This window comes from Pristis pectinata, chromosome 13 (assembly GCF_009764475.1).
Source record: "Pristis pectinata isolate sPriPec2 chromosome 13, sPriPec2.1.pri, whole genome shotgun sequence".
Classification (NCBI taxonomy): Eukaryota; Metazoa; Chordata; class Chondrichthyes; order Rhinopristiformes; family Pristidae; genus Pristis; species Pristis pectinata.
In genome coordinates, this window is record NC_067417.1 from 21,205,886 (window position 1) to 21,228,086 (window position 22,201).

The 22,201-nt window shown below is 36.0% G+C and overlaps 1 protein-coding gene across 7 annotated transcripts in view; it reads left to right on the plus strand.

Moving 5' to 3' along the window:
- nfat5b (nuclear factor of activated T cells 5b) overlaps nt 1-22,201 on the plus strand; it is a 151,558-nt gene that overhangs the window by 63,777 nt on the left and 65,580 nt on the right. For all 7 annotated transcript variants that reach the window (XR_007957328.1, XM_052028033.1, XM_052028034.1 and 4 more), the window contains 2 exons: nt 2,547-2,672; nt 15,696-16,239. Coding sequence is in view for 6 of the 7 variants with exons in the window: in XM_052028033.1 (XP_051883993.1) it covers nt 2,547-2,672; nt 15,696-16,239 (670 nt within the window). In the remaining variant the exon portion in view is untranslated. The remainder of the gene's footprint in view (nt 1-2,546; nt 2,673-15,695; nt 16,240-22,201) is intronic.

The following is a 22,201-nucleotide window of genomic DNA, read 5'->3' on the forward strand; positions in this document are numbered from 1 at the left end:
CTCATCAACTTATCCTTCTATTCCTGTTCCTTCCCTATCCTTATCTAGCTGTTTGTAAAAAAAAAATTATGATTGACTCCAGATTATTGAACATTTCTGTTTATTGATTGAAAGAGAAAAGTTGTAAATTTAATTACAGATCTATAATAATTGTAGACTTAACCTCTGAATTTAAAGGTTTGGAGTACTATTTCAAATCGGAGTAGTTGGCTTTGATGGTTTATTGCTTCAGCCTGCAGTAACCTTTTGCAGCTTCATGAGATGAAACATACTGAAAGTTAGAATGCTGTATCTGCAAGGTGCAACAAAGTCTTCTGCTGTGGAGGCCTCTGTGTAGCCAATGAACTGTTACAAAGAGGACCTGCAGGGTGGCCTGCCCATACAAATGATTGACAGGACATGGAGATACTCCCAAAGACAGCTGTTGCTTCCTAGCTTACTGTAGCTCAGCAACTAGAACAACTGAAGTACTTCAGTGGATAGCAGCAATATTTGGCCAGTTAATAGAGGAGGCATTTTACACAAGATTGAACAGTAGATGTTGGGTTTGGCATGAAGTTGGTGTGCTGCCATGATATTGCCCAAGGGAGAGAATACATGTGCAGTAATGAAAGTCATAGTATATGCAAAGAATTAAAATTGTATTGAGCTCTAACTTTAATGAGAATGCTAAACAAATTGAATGAGTCATAGAGTTATACAGCATGAAAACAGGCCCTTCAGCCCAACTCATTCATGCTGACCAAAATGCTTACCTAAGCTAGTCCCATTTGCCTGTGTTTGGCTCATATACCTCTAAATCTTTCCTAACCGTATCCCTGTCCAAATGTCTTTTAAATGTTGTAAGTGTGCCTGCCTCTACCACTTCCTCTGGCAGTTCGTTCCGTATACCCTCAACCCTGTGTGTGGAAAAGCTTGTCCCTCAGATCGTTTTTCTTCACTCACCTTAAACCTGTGCCCTTGAGTTTTGAATTCCCCTGCCCTGGGAAAAAGACTGGGACTATTTATCTTATCTATGCCCTTCATGATTTTATAAACCTGTATAAGGTTACCCCTCAGCTTCCTTCACTCCAGGGAAAACAGTCCCACCGTATCCAGTCTCTCCTTAGAACTTGAGCCCTTTCGTCCCAACAACAGCCTTGTTGATCTTTTCTGCACTGTCTCTAGCTTAGTCACATCCTTCCTGTAGCATGGTGACCAGAACTCCCCACAGTACTCATAGTGCAGTCTCACTGTCATCCTGTACAGCTGTAACACAAAGTCCCAACTCCTGTATACAGTGCCCCAACTGATGAAAGCAAGCAAGCTATTCGCCGCCTTCACAACCCTGTCTCCCTGTGTTAGCCACTTTCAGGGAACTATGTACTTCTACCCCTAGGTCCCTCTGTTCAACAAACTCCCCCGGGTCCTGCTATTCACTGGTTTAACTTCCTAAAGTGCATCTCTTCGCACTTGTCTGAGTTAAATTCCATCTGCCATTCCTTTGCCCACTTTCCCAGTTGATCTAGGTCCTGTTGTAACCTTAGATATCGTTCTTCACTGTCTAGTATACCACTAGCTTTGTTGTCATCTTGGAAACGCTAATCATACCACCTACATTCTCATCTAAATCATTAAGATATATGATGAACAACAGGGGACCCAGTGCAGATCCCTGCGGCACACCAATATCGATCCCTGTGGCACACAAAATAGAAAAATGAAAAAAGTTAAGTTCCAGACTTACTGCAATAAAAAAAATTGCAGCTGGCTAATATTGTTCATAGATAATATTGCCAATTAATCCACAGTTGGTTGGGGGATAGTAGAAGAGAATATGCCTTTCTGGCATAATATAATTTGAAGAGCAAGCAGCCAATGTGAGTGACAGAAAATGTCAATCTCACATTCTTTCAGTTAGCAGGCAATTATGCAGAACCCAAGTCTGCATTCAGGATGTGAAACACAGTTTTGCTTGTAAATGCATTTATCGCACACAAGATAGAGCTTGAGTGACCTACCTTTTGAGGAAAGAAAGGCATTGTAACTTTTCCCCCTTTTGATCTGATTTGAAGAAAATGTAAGTGGTCAGAGAGCTCACATATTTGCAATTGCTCCTTAATGCTTATGCAGTTTAGATATGTGTTTACCCTTCCAGGTTCTCAGCACTTAAATGTTCAGTCTAATTTTGTTTATGGTTATATTATGAATTTTAAGACTTAAGGATTGTTGTGGTCCTCATATATAATGAAACAGTGAGTGCCACTACAGATTAACCAGTTATTGAGAACATAATGTATGTGCTGTATTGTTAATAAAACTTCTATTTATCATATTGCAGCTAAAATTAGAAACTCTAAAACCAATGTCAGCATGTCTAAATTGACTCTTTTGTCACAGATGAGAGAGAATTTGGTCATGGCTTAAACTATTAAATTTGACGATGTGATTTTGATTTTTTCGTACATGGTTACCTATGTACCTGTCATTGTTATATTCACTAGAGGAAATATTGAAAAGTGTAGTTAACATTTTAAACTAAGCAGTTTTCCTCCCCCTCTTTACAGAATCTGTCTATGACCTACTGCCAAAAGAGCTGCAGCTTCCATCAAGTGAGACACAAATTGCATCAATGAGTCAGAAAAGTGGTGGTGATGAGGCAGCTTCTCCCCCCTCTGCTGCAGTTGCTCCTGGTATGCAATTCTATTCAATTTTCTTCCTGTTTGAATACAGATAAAAGTCTTGGTTGTCACGTGTACTGCCTGCAGTGGTTCAGACATTATCTGAACTGCTGTAATTCTCAGGCACACATGACCAGTGACTGTTCTAATCAGCAACATGTTTTAAGAGGAATATGAATTGTGCTGGAACTAAGGCTAAGAACTGTGTTACATTACTTGAGATCCTGAGATAAACATTTTTTTATTTTGTCTGATTGTGCTTCATATACGTACATATTTTTTAGAAATGAATTTTTTGATTCAATAATAATAGGAACTGCAGGTGTAAACTTGGGAAGTATCTTTTCATTGACTACTTTTTTGTCGATGAAACTATTTTTAAGTAGCAAAGTGGAAATTAAATAATTAGCAATTTTCAAAGGCTTTTGCTGGTGTTAACACCAAATATTCAAATATTCTGATGTTATATTTAGAAATTGTAAATATAAATTTTGATGCAATTCAATAACATTTATACAATGCCTCTAATATGACAAAATATCTTGAGGTGCTTCACAGGAGCAACGTCACACAAAATCTTACAAGGATGTTGGGGCAGATGACCAAAAACTTAGTCAGGAGGTACATTTTAAGAAATGTCTTCAGGGAGGAAAGAGAAATAGACACCTGATATTTTAAGGACAGACTTGTTAGCTAAAAACATAATGAAGCTAGGTATCTGGAATGGTTGTAGGACTAGAAGAGATCACAGCAATGAAGAAGAACAAGGGCCTAAAGAGGTTAGTATGTAAGAAAGAAAAAATTAAGATCAAAGCAATGTTGGACAGTGAGCATACAGGTGATGGGTAAATAGAATGGTATGAGTTAGGTCACAGGCAGCAGAGATTTGGATGACCTTCATTTTATGTAGTGTTGAATGAGGGATGCTAGCTAGCATTAGAATAGGTTTCATCAGCTAGCGAGATGAGACAAGAGCATAATTGGGTGTGATCTGTATTATTGGAAAAGCTGGTCTTACTGATGACATAGTTATGCAGTTCAAGGCTCATCTCAAGGCCAAATATGACAGCAAGATTGAGAAAGAGAGTGCAGTTAGTGAACACTTTTTTCTTGTCAGGAACTCAAGCTATCTGTAACTTTAGAAAATAAAGATGTTGTCAGCATATGTGTTTGAAATAAAGGCTGTTTGTTCGGGTGATGTTTTTAAGGGGCAGGCTGCAGATAGGAATGGGGGGCAGGGTGGGTGTCAAGAATACAGATCCTTGGAGAAAACCTGATTCAGAAGCAGGAAGCTATTGCAAGTGATTTTGTGATTATGACCATTCAGGTAAGAATGGAACCAGACAAGTATAATCCAACATAACTGGATGATGGTGGTTAGGGATTGGTAGAGGATGGTATGATGCACCATTGGCTATTTTATCAGCTAACTTAATTTATTCTGTTCTCTGCACAATTAATTTCCATAACTTTTGATAGAATAATGTTGAATGCCAACATTAAACTATGTTTGAATTTTGTATTACTTCATGAGATGTTAAGACCATATAAATTGACTACAAACAAACTGCAATTTTCAAGAGTTTCATGGGTTTTTCATCTTCCTGTTACTTCCTTTTTTTTGTTCTCTACTTGTGCCTTTTATCTTTCCACTTCTTGCAAAAACTTTGCACTTTTTCATTCTGTTTTGTCATCCAAGTTTGACATCCCCATCTTTCTCTCTTAGGCACATCTTCCTATTCATCATTTATAAGACTATAAGATATAGGAGCAGAATTAGGCCATTCAGCTGATCGAGTCTGCTCCGCCATTCAATCGTGGCTGATTTTTTTTTCAACCCCATTCTTCTGTCTTCTCATCCTAACCCTTAACCCCCTTACTAATCAAATTTATGTGTTTCTCTTTTTCTGTTTCCTGTGCACTGTAAGTCTTTACTATTATATTCCTCACAATTTTTTCACACTTTTTCTTTATGCCTGTTACAAGATTTACTCCCTTTTGTTTTATTCATTTGCATGTTTCTCCTTTTCATATTGTAGTGTATGGAAACTTGAATGTAAACTCAAGATACTGACTCTTAGGTACCCACAAAAATGCTTACATTTCATCCTTGGTACAAAGCCTTAGATTGGAAAGCATTAATGTAATCCTGGTTAATTTCATTGGGGTCCAGTTGCCACAGGTACACTTAGGCATATTTTCCAATTGTTATCATCTTCAGGAAGTTGATCTCATTTCAAAACATATTTCTCTAAAACAGGTATAAAAAAAAAAGGGTAGGTAAAATAAATTTCCATTCTGGTCCAATGCCTCATCTTCTGAACCATATCAAGAAATCTTGCAACATCAATTTCTTTCACTATCCTACAACAACATTTTCAAATTAGTGAAAAACCTGACATAGGAGGCAGTAACAGGGGGAAAATAACACTGGTTTGCAAAAGTAAGGAGGGAGTTAGAAAAGATGGATCTCAAGAGCTTAAGACAGGATTGTTGAACAGTACCTAGGAGAGAACAAAGTATGGAAATAGTAGGGAGCTGTAAGTTTAAGAACGCTAGGCCTGATGATATCATGGGATTGAGTGGGTACAGGGACCACCTATGTGGGTAGGCTAAATGGCAATCTATACTTAGTCTGATAATGACTAAAATGATTAAGTATTGTAATATTTTGTTTGGGTTCGCAGTGGCACAAAATACATTGTTATTCGAGACCAAAATTATTTAAAACAGATAATGGAAAAATTTGGTTTTGAATTGCATGGGATTTATATCTACTTCATTATGACTGCAGCCATGACCTAAAGTTAGCTTGAAATAGTTCCAAATTAGTTCTGTCAGGGTATCCCAGTATTCAAATGTAATTTGTGTTTTATCCAACATTAAAGGCACATGCTAGAGCCAAAAGTGTAACTTGCGAATGCTATCTTCCACCTTCCATTCTGCAAGTTTTAGACCAGCACCTATTGTTCAAGGATGTTCTAATTCTGGTAAATCTGATAAAATGTGTTTGAGAAAAATGCATTCTATAGTTCTGTATCTTGGACTGAGAGGAAGAGAACTGAGAAATTCCTATAAAGTTTAAAAAGTTAGTAGGTGTCTGTAAGGAATGGAAAGTATTGGTGAGTAAGCATGTTTTTAAGTGAAAAGACAAGATATTTCTACATAAGACAATTTGACATCTTTCGGTCCATAGAAGCAATTATTAAATAGGTTGACAGTGATCAGGAGATGAAGAAACGTAAGCATTAAATCCCTTTGTCTTTAATTTAAAAAATTGGAGGGTGGAATCTAGTAAGTAGGCATTTGAGTGTTAATTGCATTATTGATGTCAACTGTTAGAATAACCGTATATAGCATGCATTCATTTTATGTTTAAAATGTTAAGGGAAGTCTAGAAGTGTTCCTATGTGTAAAAGGCCCTTTCTTTGAGAATAGGGATATCCATTTTCAGTGGAACTGTCCTAACTTAACCTCTATCAAAGTCAAATTCTATTGAAAGCAATAGGAATCAGTTTTTCAGTCTTCACTTTGAATCTACCTATAATTCCATAAGGGATGGTGGAACATTATCACTGAAAGGCACAAGAGCCAAAGGTAAAATGACCAAATGGCATATAATAGTTGGAAGTATGTCAAGCATTTGGAGAAACCAAGGAAAGGCGTAAAGTACATGATTCAAATCATTTGTTAGCATGAGAGTCTGCATGTATCATTGTACTTTTCTGGAGTAAACCAAGATGATATGCAAATTCTTCACTCTTGGAAACATACCATCATAAGTTTCTCAACAAACATAGTTGCCAGAACTTATTTGCCTGAACAAAAGCAGCTGGTAATAACCATGATGTTGGTAGAAAAAGTTGGTGCTGGCAGCATAATTATCAATTATCAAACTCCATAATTAGCTGGATAGCCATGGTTGTTCATTGTGAAGGGCATAAGTTTGGAACTGGGGCTGTGAAACTTGAAATAAAAAGACAATATCTTTAGCATAAAATGCAAACACATAACAGGTATGGAGTGGTTAACTGAGATTTTCTTAATCAACGATGAATAACAAACTGGCAACCAGTTATGTAAAATGCCAAAGCAGATTCAAGCGGTCTTTGACCGTTCTCATGCAGAATGAATGACAACCTGTAAAGGTGTGATGACATGGGTTACAAATATGATTTTGCTCAGATTCATGGATACTGGATGGAATTTCTGTGCCATCTTATGAAAGGTTTGAGCAGTTAATTTCACTACTTCTCCACTCCTCCATCCCCAAATTAAGATTTGAATTTCATGTTCAAGTGGATGTCCCAATCTAAAATTGTTTTGCTTTTGTAGTCTCTGCAACTATACATCTCTGAAATGGATAAGTTTTTCCTAATGCTTAATATAATCCATTCATGATTTTTTTATAGTTGTGTTTAGAAGTCATTAGTTGTAGAAAGGGAATAAAAGATAATATTGAGAGGAGGCAGAGTACTTTGCAGGGTGACATTTTGGTACTAGTGACATAGGTAGAAGAATGGCTGAGGCCCATTAGGGAGATTTTAAGGAGTTAGCAAAAAAATTTTAAGAGCATGACCTCAAAAGTAGTAATTTCTAGATTATTCCTAATGCCATATACTAGCAACTAAAAAAATCAGAGGATGGTGTGGATGGAAGCATGGTTGGAGGGATGGTGTAGGAGAGAGGGGTTTGGATCTGTGGGACCAGTTCTGGGTAGATGGGACTTGTACAGACTAGAGCCATTGCACATCAACAAAACTGGAACCAGTGTCCTTGTTATATTTAGAGAGGAGAGTGGCAATGGGGGAAAGTTGAAACAAATTTGGTAGGGTTGCAAACTGGGGCGTAACCCTGAAAAAAGGAAAAGGTGCATAAAGGATTGGGAGAGATGGACTGCTAGAGCAAGAAGTAGTGCCGTTTTAAATAGTATACATTTAAAAAGTAGAAAGAGTTCAAAAATTTATTGAGGATAGATGTAAACGCACAAGATGTAGTAATCAACTGGAATTAGACACATGGAATTATGATGTTATGACAACAGTGGAGACTTGCCTTACAAAAAAAGGATCGGGCTTTAAAGACTGTGTATTAAATATTCCTGAATACATGGCGTTTAGGAAGGGAAGAGAGGAGTAGGTGGTTGAGCAAGGAGAATATTGCAGTGCTGGTGACAAAAGATTTCCTGGAATGGTCAAGGACAGTATCTATTTAATTATAATTAGGAAGAATTGAGGTCCTATTACACTACTGGAAGGATTTTGCAGGCTGCCAACTAGTGGGTTGAGAGGAGTAAATTTACAAGAAGATTACAAGGATGAGCAGAAGTCATAAGGTTGTGATAATGGAGGACTTTGACTTTCCTAATATAGAATGGTATGGTAATAACATAAGCAACAAAGAGGAGGAAGAATTTTTCAATTATGTTTGGGAATTGTCTTGACCAGCATATTTCTGGCCCAATGAGGATAGAGGTATTGGATGGAGGGAGTTAGATCTGGGGCAGTATCATTCGGGAAATATTTAGGGAACGGTAATAGTTGTATCATAAAGTAATAGTTGTATCAAAGATTGTAAGGCAGAACTGAAATTGAATGATGGGATGCTTTATGGAGGAAATGATTTGGGTACAGGCTTGGTTCCTTGTCATGAGGGTAAAGGTAGGGAAATTAAAGGTAGTGTTCCTTGGATGATGAAAGAGATAGAGAGTAAAATAAAATGAAGAAAAGACATATTAGAGATATGAGGTTAATAATGCAAATGGAACCAAATTGAGTATACAAAGTTAAGATGGGAAGTTTGAAAAAAAAAGGCTGAGTCAGGATAAGAAAAGATTTGTAGCAAATGTGGAAGGTAATCCAAAAAATCTTCTATAGCCATATAAACAATAAATGAATAGTAAGTGGTGGGATTGATCAGGGACCAAAAAGATCTACTGATGGAGGTTGAGGGTGTGACCAAGGTACTAAGTGAGTACTTTATCAGTAAGTACTGGGGAAGCTGGTGTTGCTGGATTCTCAGCAAAGGAAGATATAGTCGAGATACTGGAAGGACTAAACTTTGATAAAAAGGAGACACTATAGAAGAGCTAGGTATACATAGAATGAATAAAATGACCCAGTCCAGATGGGATGCATCCTAGGTTGGTGAAAGTGAAAATTAGAGAATTGGTTATAATTTTTCAAACAACTGTAGATAAGCAGGTATGGTATCTGAGGAATGGAGATTTTGCTTGTGCAAAAAAATGAGTGTAAGGACAAAACTAGCATTTACAGGTCAGCCAGTTTATTCTCAATGGTGAGGAAACTTCTAGAGACAACAATTAGGGACATGAACAAGTATGGATTGATTAAGGAAAACCAGTTAAAACTTATTAAGGACAAATCATGTTTATCTAATTTATCATTATTCATGAGGTAACATAAAAAGCCAATGAAGAAAGTGTGTTAAATATGTGGACTTTTAAAAGGGTCTGATAAACTGCTGCATAATAGTCCTTTCATCAAGATTGAAGCCTATAGAATAAAAGGAGCAGTAGAAGAGTGTTTAGAAAATTGCTAAGTGATAAGAAACAGAGAGTAGTAGTGAATTGTTGGGTTTTGGATTGGAGGGAAGTATACTGTATTGTTCCCAAGAGATCTGTTACAGGGCCAGTGCTTTTCTGAACCTAAATTAATAACCTGGACATGGGAGTTCAACACACCATTTCCAAATTTGCAGAAAAGTCCGGGTTTACAAACACAGGTATAGTGAGAGCAAGAAAGGAGTGATGAACCTTTAAAAGGTGCTAGTTTGGTCAGAACTTGGGTATTGTGTCCAGTTCAGGAATCAGGTTTAGGAAAAATGTAAAAGGTATAGAGAGGTACTGAAGGAGACTTCATGGACTTGAAAAGCTTGGGTTGTTCTTCGAAAAGAGGTGATTGAAACAGGATCTGATAGGGATATTTAAAACCATAAAAACTCGAAACAGAGTAGAGACGGAGAAGCTGTTCCCACTAGTGGAAGAGGTCAAGAACAGGAGGACAAAGAAGGAAGATAATTGCATGAGAACCAAAAATGACATTGAGAAAAAAGACTTGTTCACCCAAGTAAAGATCTAAACTGCACTGCTGGAGTTGGACGTGGATGCATACCAATTGTGGCATTTAAAACTGGATAACTGCTAGGAAGAAAGAAAATTTAGTGCATTTCTATATCCTTTGATCTTAACATTCATGTATATTTAACAGGTAACTAGTAATTTATCTTTCTAAATCTCTCAAAAATAGTTCAAACAGAAGCTACTGCAGTGATATTTTAAATCTCCTCTTGGTTTATTCAAAATACTCTATGCAAAATTTCAGTATGCACAGATAAATAGAAGGTATAGCTTGCAGAGTTGAGTAAAGAATAGCTATTTAGAGTGGGCAAAAGGTGGAAGGGGATCCCAAAAAAATCAGAGCAAGCAATCAGTATTCTTCCCAATTTAGATTACTGATTCAGACATCCAAATCAATAACAGTGTCTCAATTTGTGGATGATATGTGGAATAGTTAACTGAAATGGACAGCAACAAATTACAAGAAGGCATTTATAAGAGTTATAGATAAATAGCAAATGAATTTCCACATAGTTATATTTTGCTAAGAAAAGTAGAGGTCATGTATTAGTTGAAAAAAATAAAGGTCTAAATTAAGTAGGTGAGTAGAGGAATCTGAGAGTACAAATACAGAACACCAAAGAATTGCCACACAAGTCAATAATGCTCAAACAAAAGCAAACTAAGAAATCAGGATTTATTCCTGGGCAGATTGAATTGAAAATTAGGAAACTAAACAACTTTTTTTTCCAAATCTTGGTTGGACTACATTTGGAGCCCTGTAAGTAGTTCTGGTTGCAAGATACATTCACGAAGATGATGCCAGAAGTGAGAGGTTTTATGTATCAGAAAAGGACGAATAGGCTCTGTACTTTTTCTGTTGAAAGGAAACAGTCTGTGGGGAGATCAAATGGAGATCTTTAAAATTATATTGTTGAGGTCAACAATATAAGATGTAAAAACAGAAAATACAGAAAACACACAGAGAGCTAACAGCATCTGTTTAAAAAAGAACAGAGTTAATGTTTCATGTTGAAGGCTCTTCATCAAAACTAAGCTGAAACATTAACTCTGTTCCTCCTTCTACAGATATTTTCTGACCTGCTGAGTGTTTCAGTGTGAATGTCATGAAGCAATTAAATATGGAATTCTGAACAACGTTTTTTTTACTCTGAGACTATCTTAAGGTAAATAGAAACCTTAATGGGAAATCTAGCTGAGTATATGGGGGGGAAAGGAAATTAAGAGCTATGTTATAGAGATAGCACAAAAGGGATGAGGAGGATTCAAGTAGAGGACAAATACCCTTGCGGATTAATAGGACTAAATGGATGGGTTTCTGTGCTGTATATGCAGTGTAATTCTAGTTCAATGTAATCAGCGTTAGGTAGACTCACATTTTAAAAATATAACCATTTGCTGAATACAGTTTCTATCCAACCTTTGGCTCAAGTTCAAATAAGCATGCTCTTTTGCACCAATGGGTATTTTCCATGCTCTTTTGCTTGTGGCATAATTTAGTGAGTAACCATTTAACGTCAATTTAGAGGCAATTAAATGTGTGAATCTATATTGTGTACGCTTTTATAATCCACAAATAGTTTAGTATGTATTTAATAATTTGTCAACATTTTGTTATGATTTGTTTTTACAAAAGTTATTTCTAAAACTGCAAGTTAATATGTTTCTCACCCTCTTCAAATTGCTTTTGGTACAAAATTGGGCATTATTTTCTTTTTACTAGTTTAGTAAAAGAAAGATAGACCAGAGCAAAGCTCAAAGCTAACTTTTCACTAAAAATAGAAATATTGAAGATATGAAATGTTGATTTTGCAGCCACTTTCTTAATTGCCTTGATCAGAATAAGAAATTTGATCTTTTTTGGTAGCCTTAGATTTCAAGGTTCTCTCAATTATAGTTATTTAGAAGTATTTGTATTAAAAGTAATCATGTATCTAATTACTTTTATTTTGTTGTCTTCATTTCAGCTTGTCTTTCTTCAGAATTTGTCTTGTGATTCACAGTTGAATTTTGGCATTCATTTTCAAATTATATACTTATTTACAGCATGAATTGTAATTAAATCTTTTTTTCATCAAATCAACGTAGTTGGTAGTGAGCTGAGAGAGAAAAACTAACAGCAGTATCAGCAGATTGTTGGTGTTGCACAACCAGTAGGAAACCCAAAGTTGAGGGCAGTAGAACATCTTGAGAGAGTACAATAAGTGGGTGGACAAGGAGGCCCATCTTTCAAGTCTGATTCAGTAATGAACTGGTTATAAATGTTCTAGAAATCTGGTAGGTTCTGTTGTATAGAGTTTTTTCAGTCCTTCAGAAAAGACAGCCCTGAGGGAATGAGAGGCAGGTAAGGTTATTGAAGTCACTAAAGGATGGCATAGATAAATTTAAGTTTTTTTTTTCTGATTCATTACATTTTTTTATATTGATTAATTGTGATCATTCAGAGGTCCTTCAGCATTTTAATAGATAAATAGACTCTCATAATGGGTCAAATGAAAATTTTTCCTACTGCCCTTGGTAGAAAATCAGCCGCGGTTTTCAGTCCTGGTAATTAGCTAGCGAACTCTTCCACAATCCGTGCACATGTGGATGTTTGGAAAGGACAACATCAAGCTATGCTGTGGTGCCCTTTCTTCTCATATAACATGCTAGGATAGTGGAACTGTACCACAATAAAAGTGAACAATCCATGATGGGAGAAAATAGGAAGAACCATGCACTGTAATGTAGACTAACTGCAATGTAGTCTACTCTTCATTCAATGTTTAGTTCAAGTAATTAGATAATTCTTTGTGCGCAGGAGATCATGTCTCACAAATTTGAGTATTTTGAGGAAGTAGCCAAGAAAGTTGATGAGGGCAGGGCAGTACAGGTAGTCTATATGGACTTCAGTAATGCTTTTGATAAGGTTCTGCATGGTAAGCTGCAATGGAAAGTTAAATTGATGGGATCCAGGGAGAGCTGGCTAGTTGGATACACAATTGGCTTGATGGTAGGAAGCAGAGGGTGATGGTGGAAGGTTGTTTTATGGACTGGAGGCCCGTGACTAGTGGTGTTCCCCAGGGATCGGTGCTAGGCCCATTGCTGTTTGTCATCTATATCAATAATTTAGAAGAGAATGTACAAGGTATGGTTAGCTTAGATGGGAATCTTGGTCGACATGGACCATTTGGGCTGAAGGGCCTGTTTCTGTGCTATATGACTCTATAACTCTAAATGCTGTTTAATTCAAATTATTGCATCATTTAAATATTCAGGAAACAATGACTTTGAATTAGCAGTAATTAATTTTATATTTTTAACAGCAATGCATTGGGATATGTTCATAATTTGGCATTATCATTTTGTAGACCAGAAAAAGCACATTGTTACGTGTCAAAATTAATCATGTTAAAACTTTGCAAATGCAAAGTATTTATTTTCCCTGAGGAATGGAATCAAATTTCTGAAATGAATCGGAAGTGTTGCTAATTACAAAATGTGTGCAAAAATTTCTTTCTTGGGTAGCAAATATTTCTGCATTTTGTTTACTGTGTACAGCAGTTCTGTTTACTGCTGCATTGCCATTTTATTCTCTGCTTCATTGTCAACTCAACTACCTTCCCAAATGAATCCATTTGTTACAAATTCTGTGATAATATATTCATTAGCCTTGAATCCAGCAAAGAACATCTCTGAATTTGTCTTGTTTTCAAAAAGTGTGGTACATTGCTGCTCATGTTGCCAAGATATGAGGGGAAAATAATCCTGAGCTTCTAGTTCACTTTAAATTAATAACTTTCTTCCAATAATACCTGATTTCAAAAAAACATGATGGAATCCAGTTAAGCCATTGGTTTTGGGGAAAAATGTTGGATAACTCAGTGAAATGAGACAACAATGAATCAGAAGATATTATGACCACAAGAGCAAAGCTCCTGTGGTTTATCAATGCACAGTAATTTTATATATAATACAAATAGGCAGATATTTTTCAGTTGTTAAGTGTGGGATTGAGCCAAACAGATCTGGAAGTTAAAATGGCTGTTGAAAAATTAAATGTGAATTTAATAAATGCACTTTGAATTCAAAAATTAAGACTTGGTAAGGATGAGAGAAAAGATCAATGATCTAGCATTCACGATACGGAATCACAGATAAGGAGAGACCATTTGAGTTAGGTACCATAAGACCATCAGTCATGGAGTGAAGTCCTATTCCTTACCATTGTACTGCCATGTTTCCACTGGCATTATAAAGTAGTGAAAGTATTTAATTTTTGATGTGGGTCCTCTGATTTACTTCAACAACCAACTTCAGAAAATTTCACATGTTCCAGTATCATTCATGTGATTAATAGGTTGCAAATGTCTCCTTAATTAGTGGAGTATACCACTGTTTTACATTGTGAATTTTGCATTTTTATCTTACAGAGTTGTTGTATATTTTATTCACAGATTTCTTATTACGGCCTGCTTGCACTGGGAACAATGTTAAAGCAATTTAAGTTGGAAATATGGGGATCATGTCTATTAATGATCCTTTTGATTAGATTACTAGCATATTCATAGTCATATCCTTTCCATTGAAAAGAAAGACACACATTTATATGGCATCATATTAATCACTATCAAAAAATTCCAGAAAGCTTTACTTGTTCTTCTGGAAGCACAGACTCCTTGGTGGAGTCCAGAACCAGAGAACATGAAGATCTTCTCAGCAAACAAGACAGCAATGTTTATTATTAACTCCACAAAACTGGAATCTTGCACTACAGCTGGATATAGCCCTCGTGCTTGAACCATCAATATGATGTATCCAATCCAAACAAGTAACATTCAGCATCTACCTGGAATTAACAGTGACTACACTTCAGAACTATTAAGTGTTGGGAGGTTGGGGTGGGAATGCAGGGAAGAGTGAGAAATAAATGATAAGGAAACATTTTTAAAGTGACTAAGACCATAATCTAACAAAGTGGCTGCAAATAATGCACTTTGCATTAAAAAATAAATGCAAAAATTGAAAATGCTGTTGTTTTGAGAGGCTGCTTTTAAAGCTGTATACAAAATTGAAGTCATTATTAAAAATGATAAAGATTTGATTTATTGATTTATCAGATTTCAGCATTTGTTTTCAACATGCGAGGAGTTTGGGTGTAGGCCAAGAGAAAAATTCGGAATCCCTGCCTCATATATTCAATATGCTTCAGTATTAAGCTATTAAAATAAAATTGTTAATTTACCATTATCTGCAGTATGCCTAAAGATCTTTTGCTTTCAATATGGGCAGTTGCTTCATCTGCATTGCGCTGACTTTGAAGTCTATTTCAGAATCAGATCAAATAGTTTTACCACATTACCTTTTTTTAAACTTATTTATGAACATTTGCTGACCTCTGTGGAAGAGAATACAATTGTAGATTAAGTGAAGTATAGGTTGGGTTAAAAAGCTTTTCTCCACTTGGTTTTGAGAAGTCCCTCATCAACTGTAGAGAAGTGCATGCATGGTTCCTCCTATTTTGTTTATCACACACCTATTCAATAGATTAATATTTATATAATCTTTTAAATTGACTTTTAAGAATGCATAGTAATTACAATTTCAACATTAGCTTAATTATATTTTTCATTTTAGTTCCAGGAACTTGCCTGTCAAGCTGAGAGTTTGCAATTCAATTTGCAGTTCTTTGCTTTGTAGATCAGAAGATTATATTACTTTTCAGTGCTTGCTCTGTACAACCCCAAGTAAATTATAGCATACCAAAGTTTCTTATTTTTTTTTCCTGATCCTCATTGGTATCCAAGTATTTTGGGAAAAAAAAAGCATTGTTGATATCTTTTCACTTTATAAATTGAGTTAAAGCTTTGTGAACATTTAAACAAAACACAACTGGACAATGCTAGCTAACTCAAGTTGAAATATATGTATTTACATTTGGATTGTACATATCACAGATGTCTCCTCCAGCGGTGGTCAAAGCAACACCTTCACCCCATCTTCCAATCCTAGCATGCATTCTACCTCAGTAACTGACAACACATCTATGCAAGTAGATAGCTGCACTCCAGAACAGGGGGTAAGTGCCCATGGGGTAAGTGAATTACTGAGCTATGAAAATCAGTTAAGTAATGCCCCACAGCTACAGTCCACACCCAAAAGGAGAACAGTCCTCAACATCTCTCCACCACCTGAAGACTTGCTGGATGACAGCAGGATGTCTTGTCAGGATGATGCAGGTGACTCGGAACAGAGCAGTAATATTTGGATGGATGAATCAGGCTCTAACTTCAGCATCATGAGTTCTAGTTCCTATAATGACAACACAACAGTACCACGGAAGTCACGAAAACGTTCGCCAAAACAACGGCCTGGATTTGTGCGTGTGGATGATGAAGAGTCAAATATGGATGTCTTTGATGCAGACAGTGCAAAAGGACCCCATTATGTACTTTCTCAACTCGTCTCAGAAGGCAAAAACAGCTCAAAGGGAAGCAATGGGTTGGTATAGTTTTTTAAAAATTTTATGTGAACTTTTAGGGTAGTATTTGGATAAACCCACACAAAATATACTGAAATTTACAAATGCATTTTATTCCTCTGCAAATTGTAAATTTAATTCAGTGCAAACTTCTTTCCATCTCATCTATTATGTCATCTTCATTTATAGGCAGCATATTTCTATGAAACGTAATAGACTAAAGTTACCTGCCTTTGGAAGAGCACACTTAGAAAGATTTCTTATTCTTATTATTGAAGCTCCCTAGAAAAGGAAAGGTTTTGAACTTTTTAATCTGATTTCCTTCGGTAAAATATGTTCCTCTTATTTCCCATTCTATTAATTATTTTGTGTTTACCCCTCAAATACCTCTTCCTCATATATACTGGAAACATGATAACTTCTGTTGATGCAAATTCATAAATAATATTCTTTGATGATTTCTCAGTCTTTACCCTTAAAAATGGAAAACAAAACACTTTGGCATATGTTTCCCTGGAAGCCAATTCCCCTGTAATATCTTATTTAAACTAGTATTCTTAAGTTAAAATCCTTGACAGTCAATATCAACAGGCAATTTGATTATAAGACATTGGGGGTGTGCAGAGAGGCTGGGGAAGTTGTACCTGAGTCCAGTTCAATCCTTGCTCCATGTTCACAGATCAATTTACAAAATAGATCAATTGCATGTTTCCAGGAGATGGAACCCTAGTCAGTTTTTCCACGATATATTTACCTACTTATTTTCTTTGTTCATCCCAGGGGCAGCAAAGCCAACAGTGGCATTCTACTGCTGCCAGGTGAGATCTCCCATCTCATTAAAGTCAAGGGACTGAATCAGGGATTTTCCTGGGCTTTGTGGTTCAGTATCAAATTGGTGATCCACAGACTAAGTTACAAAGTTTTTGAACTTTGGGTAACTACATTGAAAGCCATCTATTGCTGAAGTAAATTTAGCTTTCTAAATAGATGAAGCAAGTGACCTGACTATGAAGTAATTTCATGTTTTTATGCCATCCGTCAGGTTAGTGGTGCTATTAAAACCATAGAACAATACAGCACAATACAGGCCCTTCGGCCCACCATGTTGTGCCGGCCCTCAAACCACACCTAAGACTATCTAACCCCTTCCTTCCACATATCCCTCTATCTTAAATTCCTCTATATGCTTATTAAACAATCTCTTGAACTTGACCAATGTATCAGCCTCCACCACTACCCCAGGCAGCGCATTCCATGCACCAACCACTCTCTGGGTGAAAAACCTCCCTCTGACATCTCCCTTGAACTTCCCACCCATTACCTTAAAGCCATGCTCTCTTGTATTGAGCATTGGTGCCCTGGGAAAGAGGCACTGGCTGTCCACTCTATCTATTCCTCTCAATATTTTGTATACCTCTATCATGCCTCCCATCCTCTTCCTCTCCAATGAGTAAAGCCCTAGCTCCTTCATATTCATTAATGACATCTCAGTTTTTCCACTGCCATCATTCACTCAAACTTAATCTGCTCTGAACTTACAGCAATCCACTTACTAAGGAATAACCCCACCATTGTCAAAGGTTGATAAGGGTAACTCCAGGATGTGCAACACCTACCCTTTTACTTACCTCTTCTCACCATCTTGGGACCATCCATCGTAATTATTCCAGGTGAAGCAAAAATTCAAATGCACTTCTCCCAATTAAGTATATCGCATTTATTGCTCACATTATGGTCTCCTTCTTAGAAAGTAAAGGCTGGTGCAATTTGGTAGTTTAGAACTCCCATTCAATACAATTATTGAATTGTAGTTACAATTAGCAAATTGACCTGTCATGGTCTTAAAAAGGAAGTACCTTCATTATATTGGTACCTGGATATAATGTTCCTCACTTAGTTAGTTTTTTAAACCTATGTCAAAGTATTTTTTGATGGAACTTGAGAATTCAGATATATCCTTGTGATATATTTATGTCAGTTTGAAATCCCCTAGATTCAAGTACTGCAGACTTTGATTTGCATCTGAAAGTGATTGCTAAATTTCTTCTAGGTTGTGTTCACATACAAAAGCTGCTGTTTGTTAAGCAATGCAATGTTACCCACACCAAGTATCAGTAATACTAAGTCCTGGAGAGAGGCAAACAAAATGACTTATTTCACTCCAAGTCCTTAAGTTTGTCCCCAGCTTGCCGAGTGAATCAAGTGAGCTCCAGAAGAACTTGTTTATCCATAGAATGTTGCTAAATGTACTTAGTTAATCAAAGCCTCCCTTAGCTCAGCTCCCTAATATGTTCATTTGTCCTGAGAAACATTAGACTTTACAAAACTAAAAAGGATAACTTTCATCCATCATGTCCTTTGCGAAGGTCAGAGGCTTCACTTTTCTTTCATAACCATCAGTAGTTCTCTCAGATAAAAAAAATTTAAGTATTGCTACTGCTTCTTCAGGTTTCCAACAAAATTCCATCTCTTCTGATCTAAGCTTAACCTTTTTTGTGCTGAATATGTATTGAAATTAACCATGTTCCTGAAGCCCATTTTTCCTTAATATCTTCAATATTTACTTTCATATCTAAGCCATACTCCTCTTTGCCACTTTAACTATTTCTAATTTCCATAGATATTGCATAGTGAAGACACCTAATCCCACTTAACAAATTTGATACACTTTGCCCTTTGCACTCTGTCCAAAGCCACAATGTTCCCACTGTAATGTTATGCTCAGAAATGTATACAATACTCAAAATTGGGAAAGCTTGGTTCTTAAAGCAAACTAATTATTATTTGCTGCAATTAATGTTCAATTCCCAAATTCCACAAGCTAAGAACCCATATATCTTTTCAGCAACACTGACGTTGTCATATCTAGTATTCCCAGATCCTTATGCTGTGTTATTTCCCTTAGACACTTCCCATTTATCTTACATTTCCAATTTTTCCTTGCCATTGGTTCACAACTTCAAATTTCTTGACATTAACTGACGTTCACTACTGCTGACCCATCATTGAATCCAATCCAGGTCCCCCTCTTTTTCACTATTAGTGGCCAATCCTGATGTGGAGGTCAGAGGGGTTTGTAATTATCCCTTCTTCCAAAGGATAAATATACATCTATAATAACAATGATCGCAGAAATGATTATTCCGATATTCACAATCATGCCTTCATTGTTGATCCATGAAAACAATCCTTGCATTCTTGGGATCATCAAGTCAGTTATTCATTTCCTTGCTACTCCATGCCTATTCATCTTGTGATAGAGCCTGAGAGTGATATAGCATGGAAACAGATGTTTGTGTCTGTGCTGCCCATTGGGTACCTTTCTATATTAAGATCATTTTCCAATGCTTGGCCCATAGACTATGCCAAGGCATTTCATCCGAATAATTCTTATTATTTGAGAGCACCTGCTTCCACCAACCCTTCAGGCAGTGTGTTCCAGATTTCAGCCATCCCCTGGGTATAAAAAACATTCTTCCTCAAATCCCCTCTAAATTTCCTACCCCGTAATCCTTTGTGCAGTTTGACTAAGACGAATTAGTTCTTCATTAATTTGCAAACTTTCTGGGAATAGTTTACTGAACTATCCATTTATATTTTTGTCATTTTATCACTATCTTATATGTTTGTGTTTTTAAGTAATAGTTTCCTTCTTTATATGTGCTATAGTGCAATGTAACTATTAGTAATGGGTTAATTTGATGAATTGCAGTTAAGAGAAAGTTGCACGTTTCCAGACTCTGGTCACAAGGTAGCATGAATTAGGAATTTTTTCAGGATTAATCATTTGTAATAAAATAATAGATTTTATAATAAGAATGAAGCATCTATTACAGTAATATATAGCCAGTGCATTGGTTGAATTTTGCACAAATCAACTACTTTGAAATAAAGAGAGTAATCTCAAAGGCTAGAAGTATATCTGAAAAGTGCCATGAGCATAATGAGTTCCAGGGCATTTTAGCTATATTTATGAAAATGGGAACTCCATTGTTGAAATATATACTGTCACAATATCACAAAGACTTAGCATTAACTTCTTTGGATTGGTTATTGTGGGAATGTGAAGCAAATTAAAAATTGTTTATACTTTGGTTAATCTTAAAGGACTTCTAATTTTAAGAGTTTTGCTGCAATGTTTATTGTTAGTATTTACCACAAGTACAATCTATTTTTCAACACCTCTTTCAATTAACTGCAAATTATTTTGATTTTTTAAATGGATTTAGATTAGGGTATGCACTTCTGAGTCCCAATTCCAAAGTGATGACAGTACGAATATTAGGGAAAGGTCAGGAATAGAAAGCAGTAGAAATATAAATGTATGTACACAAAGATTGTTCAGGTTATATGATAGGTCATTTTTTTGGAAATTGATAGATGAACAAAAACAGTATCAGAATTGCTTGATGCTTGAAACTGTAGGGATGTTTGTCACATGCACTATCATTGTGTTTTCACTGTAAACAGTGGTAGCCACTACTTTGGGTATAGTTGGAACCAATGATTAGTTTCTAAGTTAGTTCCTTGGTCTTTGGAAACAATTTGGTTTCAAATTGAAATCATGTCTGGAACTTAATAATGCGTCTAAGTTGATTAGAATTAGTGAGTGAAAAAAATGTTTTGATGTTGGTATGTATAAAAGCGATGAACTGAGTTCATAGATATTTATTATTTATTTTTAAATTTATTTTGAAGCTTCTCTGTGATAAAATTACATGTGTTTTGTAGCTTTTATTTGTAGTTTAGGAAGCAAAACATTCTGTGACTTCATTGTATGTAGAGGCTATGACCTTCCTCTCAATTCATAGGTAAAATAAATCTCGGTTGTCCCACTGGCTTGGTGGTAATGTTGTGCAATATCACTTCTGGCCCATTCTTGAAAACAGGAAATGAGTGTCAGCCATCCATTTGGTAGAACTGAACAAAGTTCACTGTCACTTTAGATCTATGCTTTATTACAGTTTTCTAATATATTCAAGATCCCTGTGTTCAATTTCTCTATAAATTCATTTTAAGTTGAATGGGAACCAGCTCTTAACCACCTCCCCTGACTTCATTGGCAAGGAGAACATATAATAGGTGGCCAAACTGCTCCCACCTGAATTCTGTTGTTTTTGAAGTTGTTAGTTCCTCTGGATATCACTCTATCTCAAATGAAGTGGTGTGATAATGTCTTAACCAAAATCACTGAATTTAATTCCTTGATACATTTTCAGAGATATTGAGAGATGAAGGGATTGGGGGAACAGGTGGTGTGCTAGGTAACACTTGGGTTCTTGAAAGAAAAATTAATCCATGACACTAATATCATATAGAGAAGCACCTGCTGAAGTAGTTTTCAAGATTGTAATATCTGAGCAATCAGGCAGTGTAATTAAATTGTTTGAGCATTGCAGTCACAATTTATAATGTTATTTGCATGATGTGATTGTTATCACTGAATGCTCCAAACTTAACACTTTACAACCTTCCCAGTTTTGTTATATGATGCAAACCATTGGTCTGATTAACAGACAAATATTTTACATTTGGCTATTACCCCTTTAGTGCTGTCAGTGTAATTCCATTGTGGGAACTTTACCAGTATTGTACAATACATATATATGATTCTCAATTCAAAATATTGATCTTATAAAGCCCAACTGATCTTTTAGTTTTATATCTGTAGTTTGCAAGTTCAACCAAATTTTTTATTCTATTGTGCATGTGCTAAATTGGCAAGACTACATTAAACAGCCTATCTTAAAATGTTAGTGGAATCTGTTGATTTATATGATTGCAAAGTAGCCATTTTACTGACGCATAAAAATACACCATTATATGGTTAAACATTCTGCATTGAAATTACCAAACCATTCCAGGTGCAAAAATTAAAAGAAATTTTCAAACTGGTAGTGATTCATTGTGTAAATGGGATGTACAGTGAAGTAAGTATTCACTATAGAATGGTAGATGGTACGTTCTTGTCCAGGAATTTTT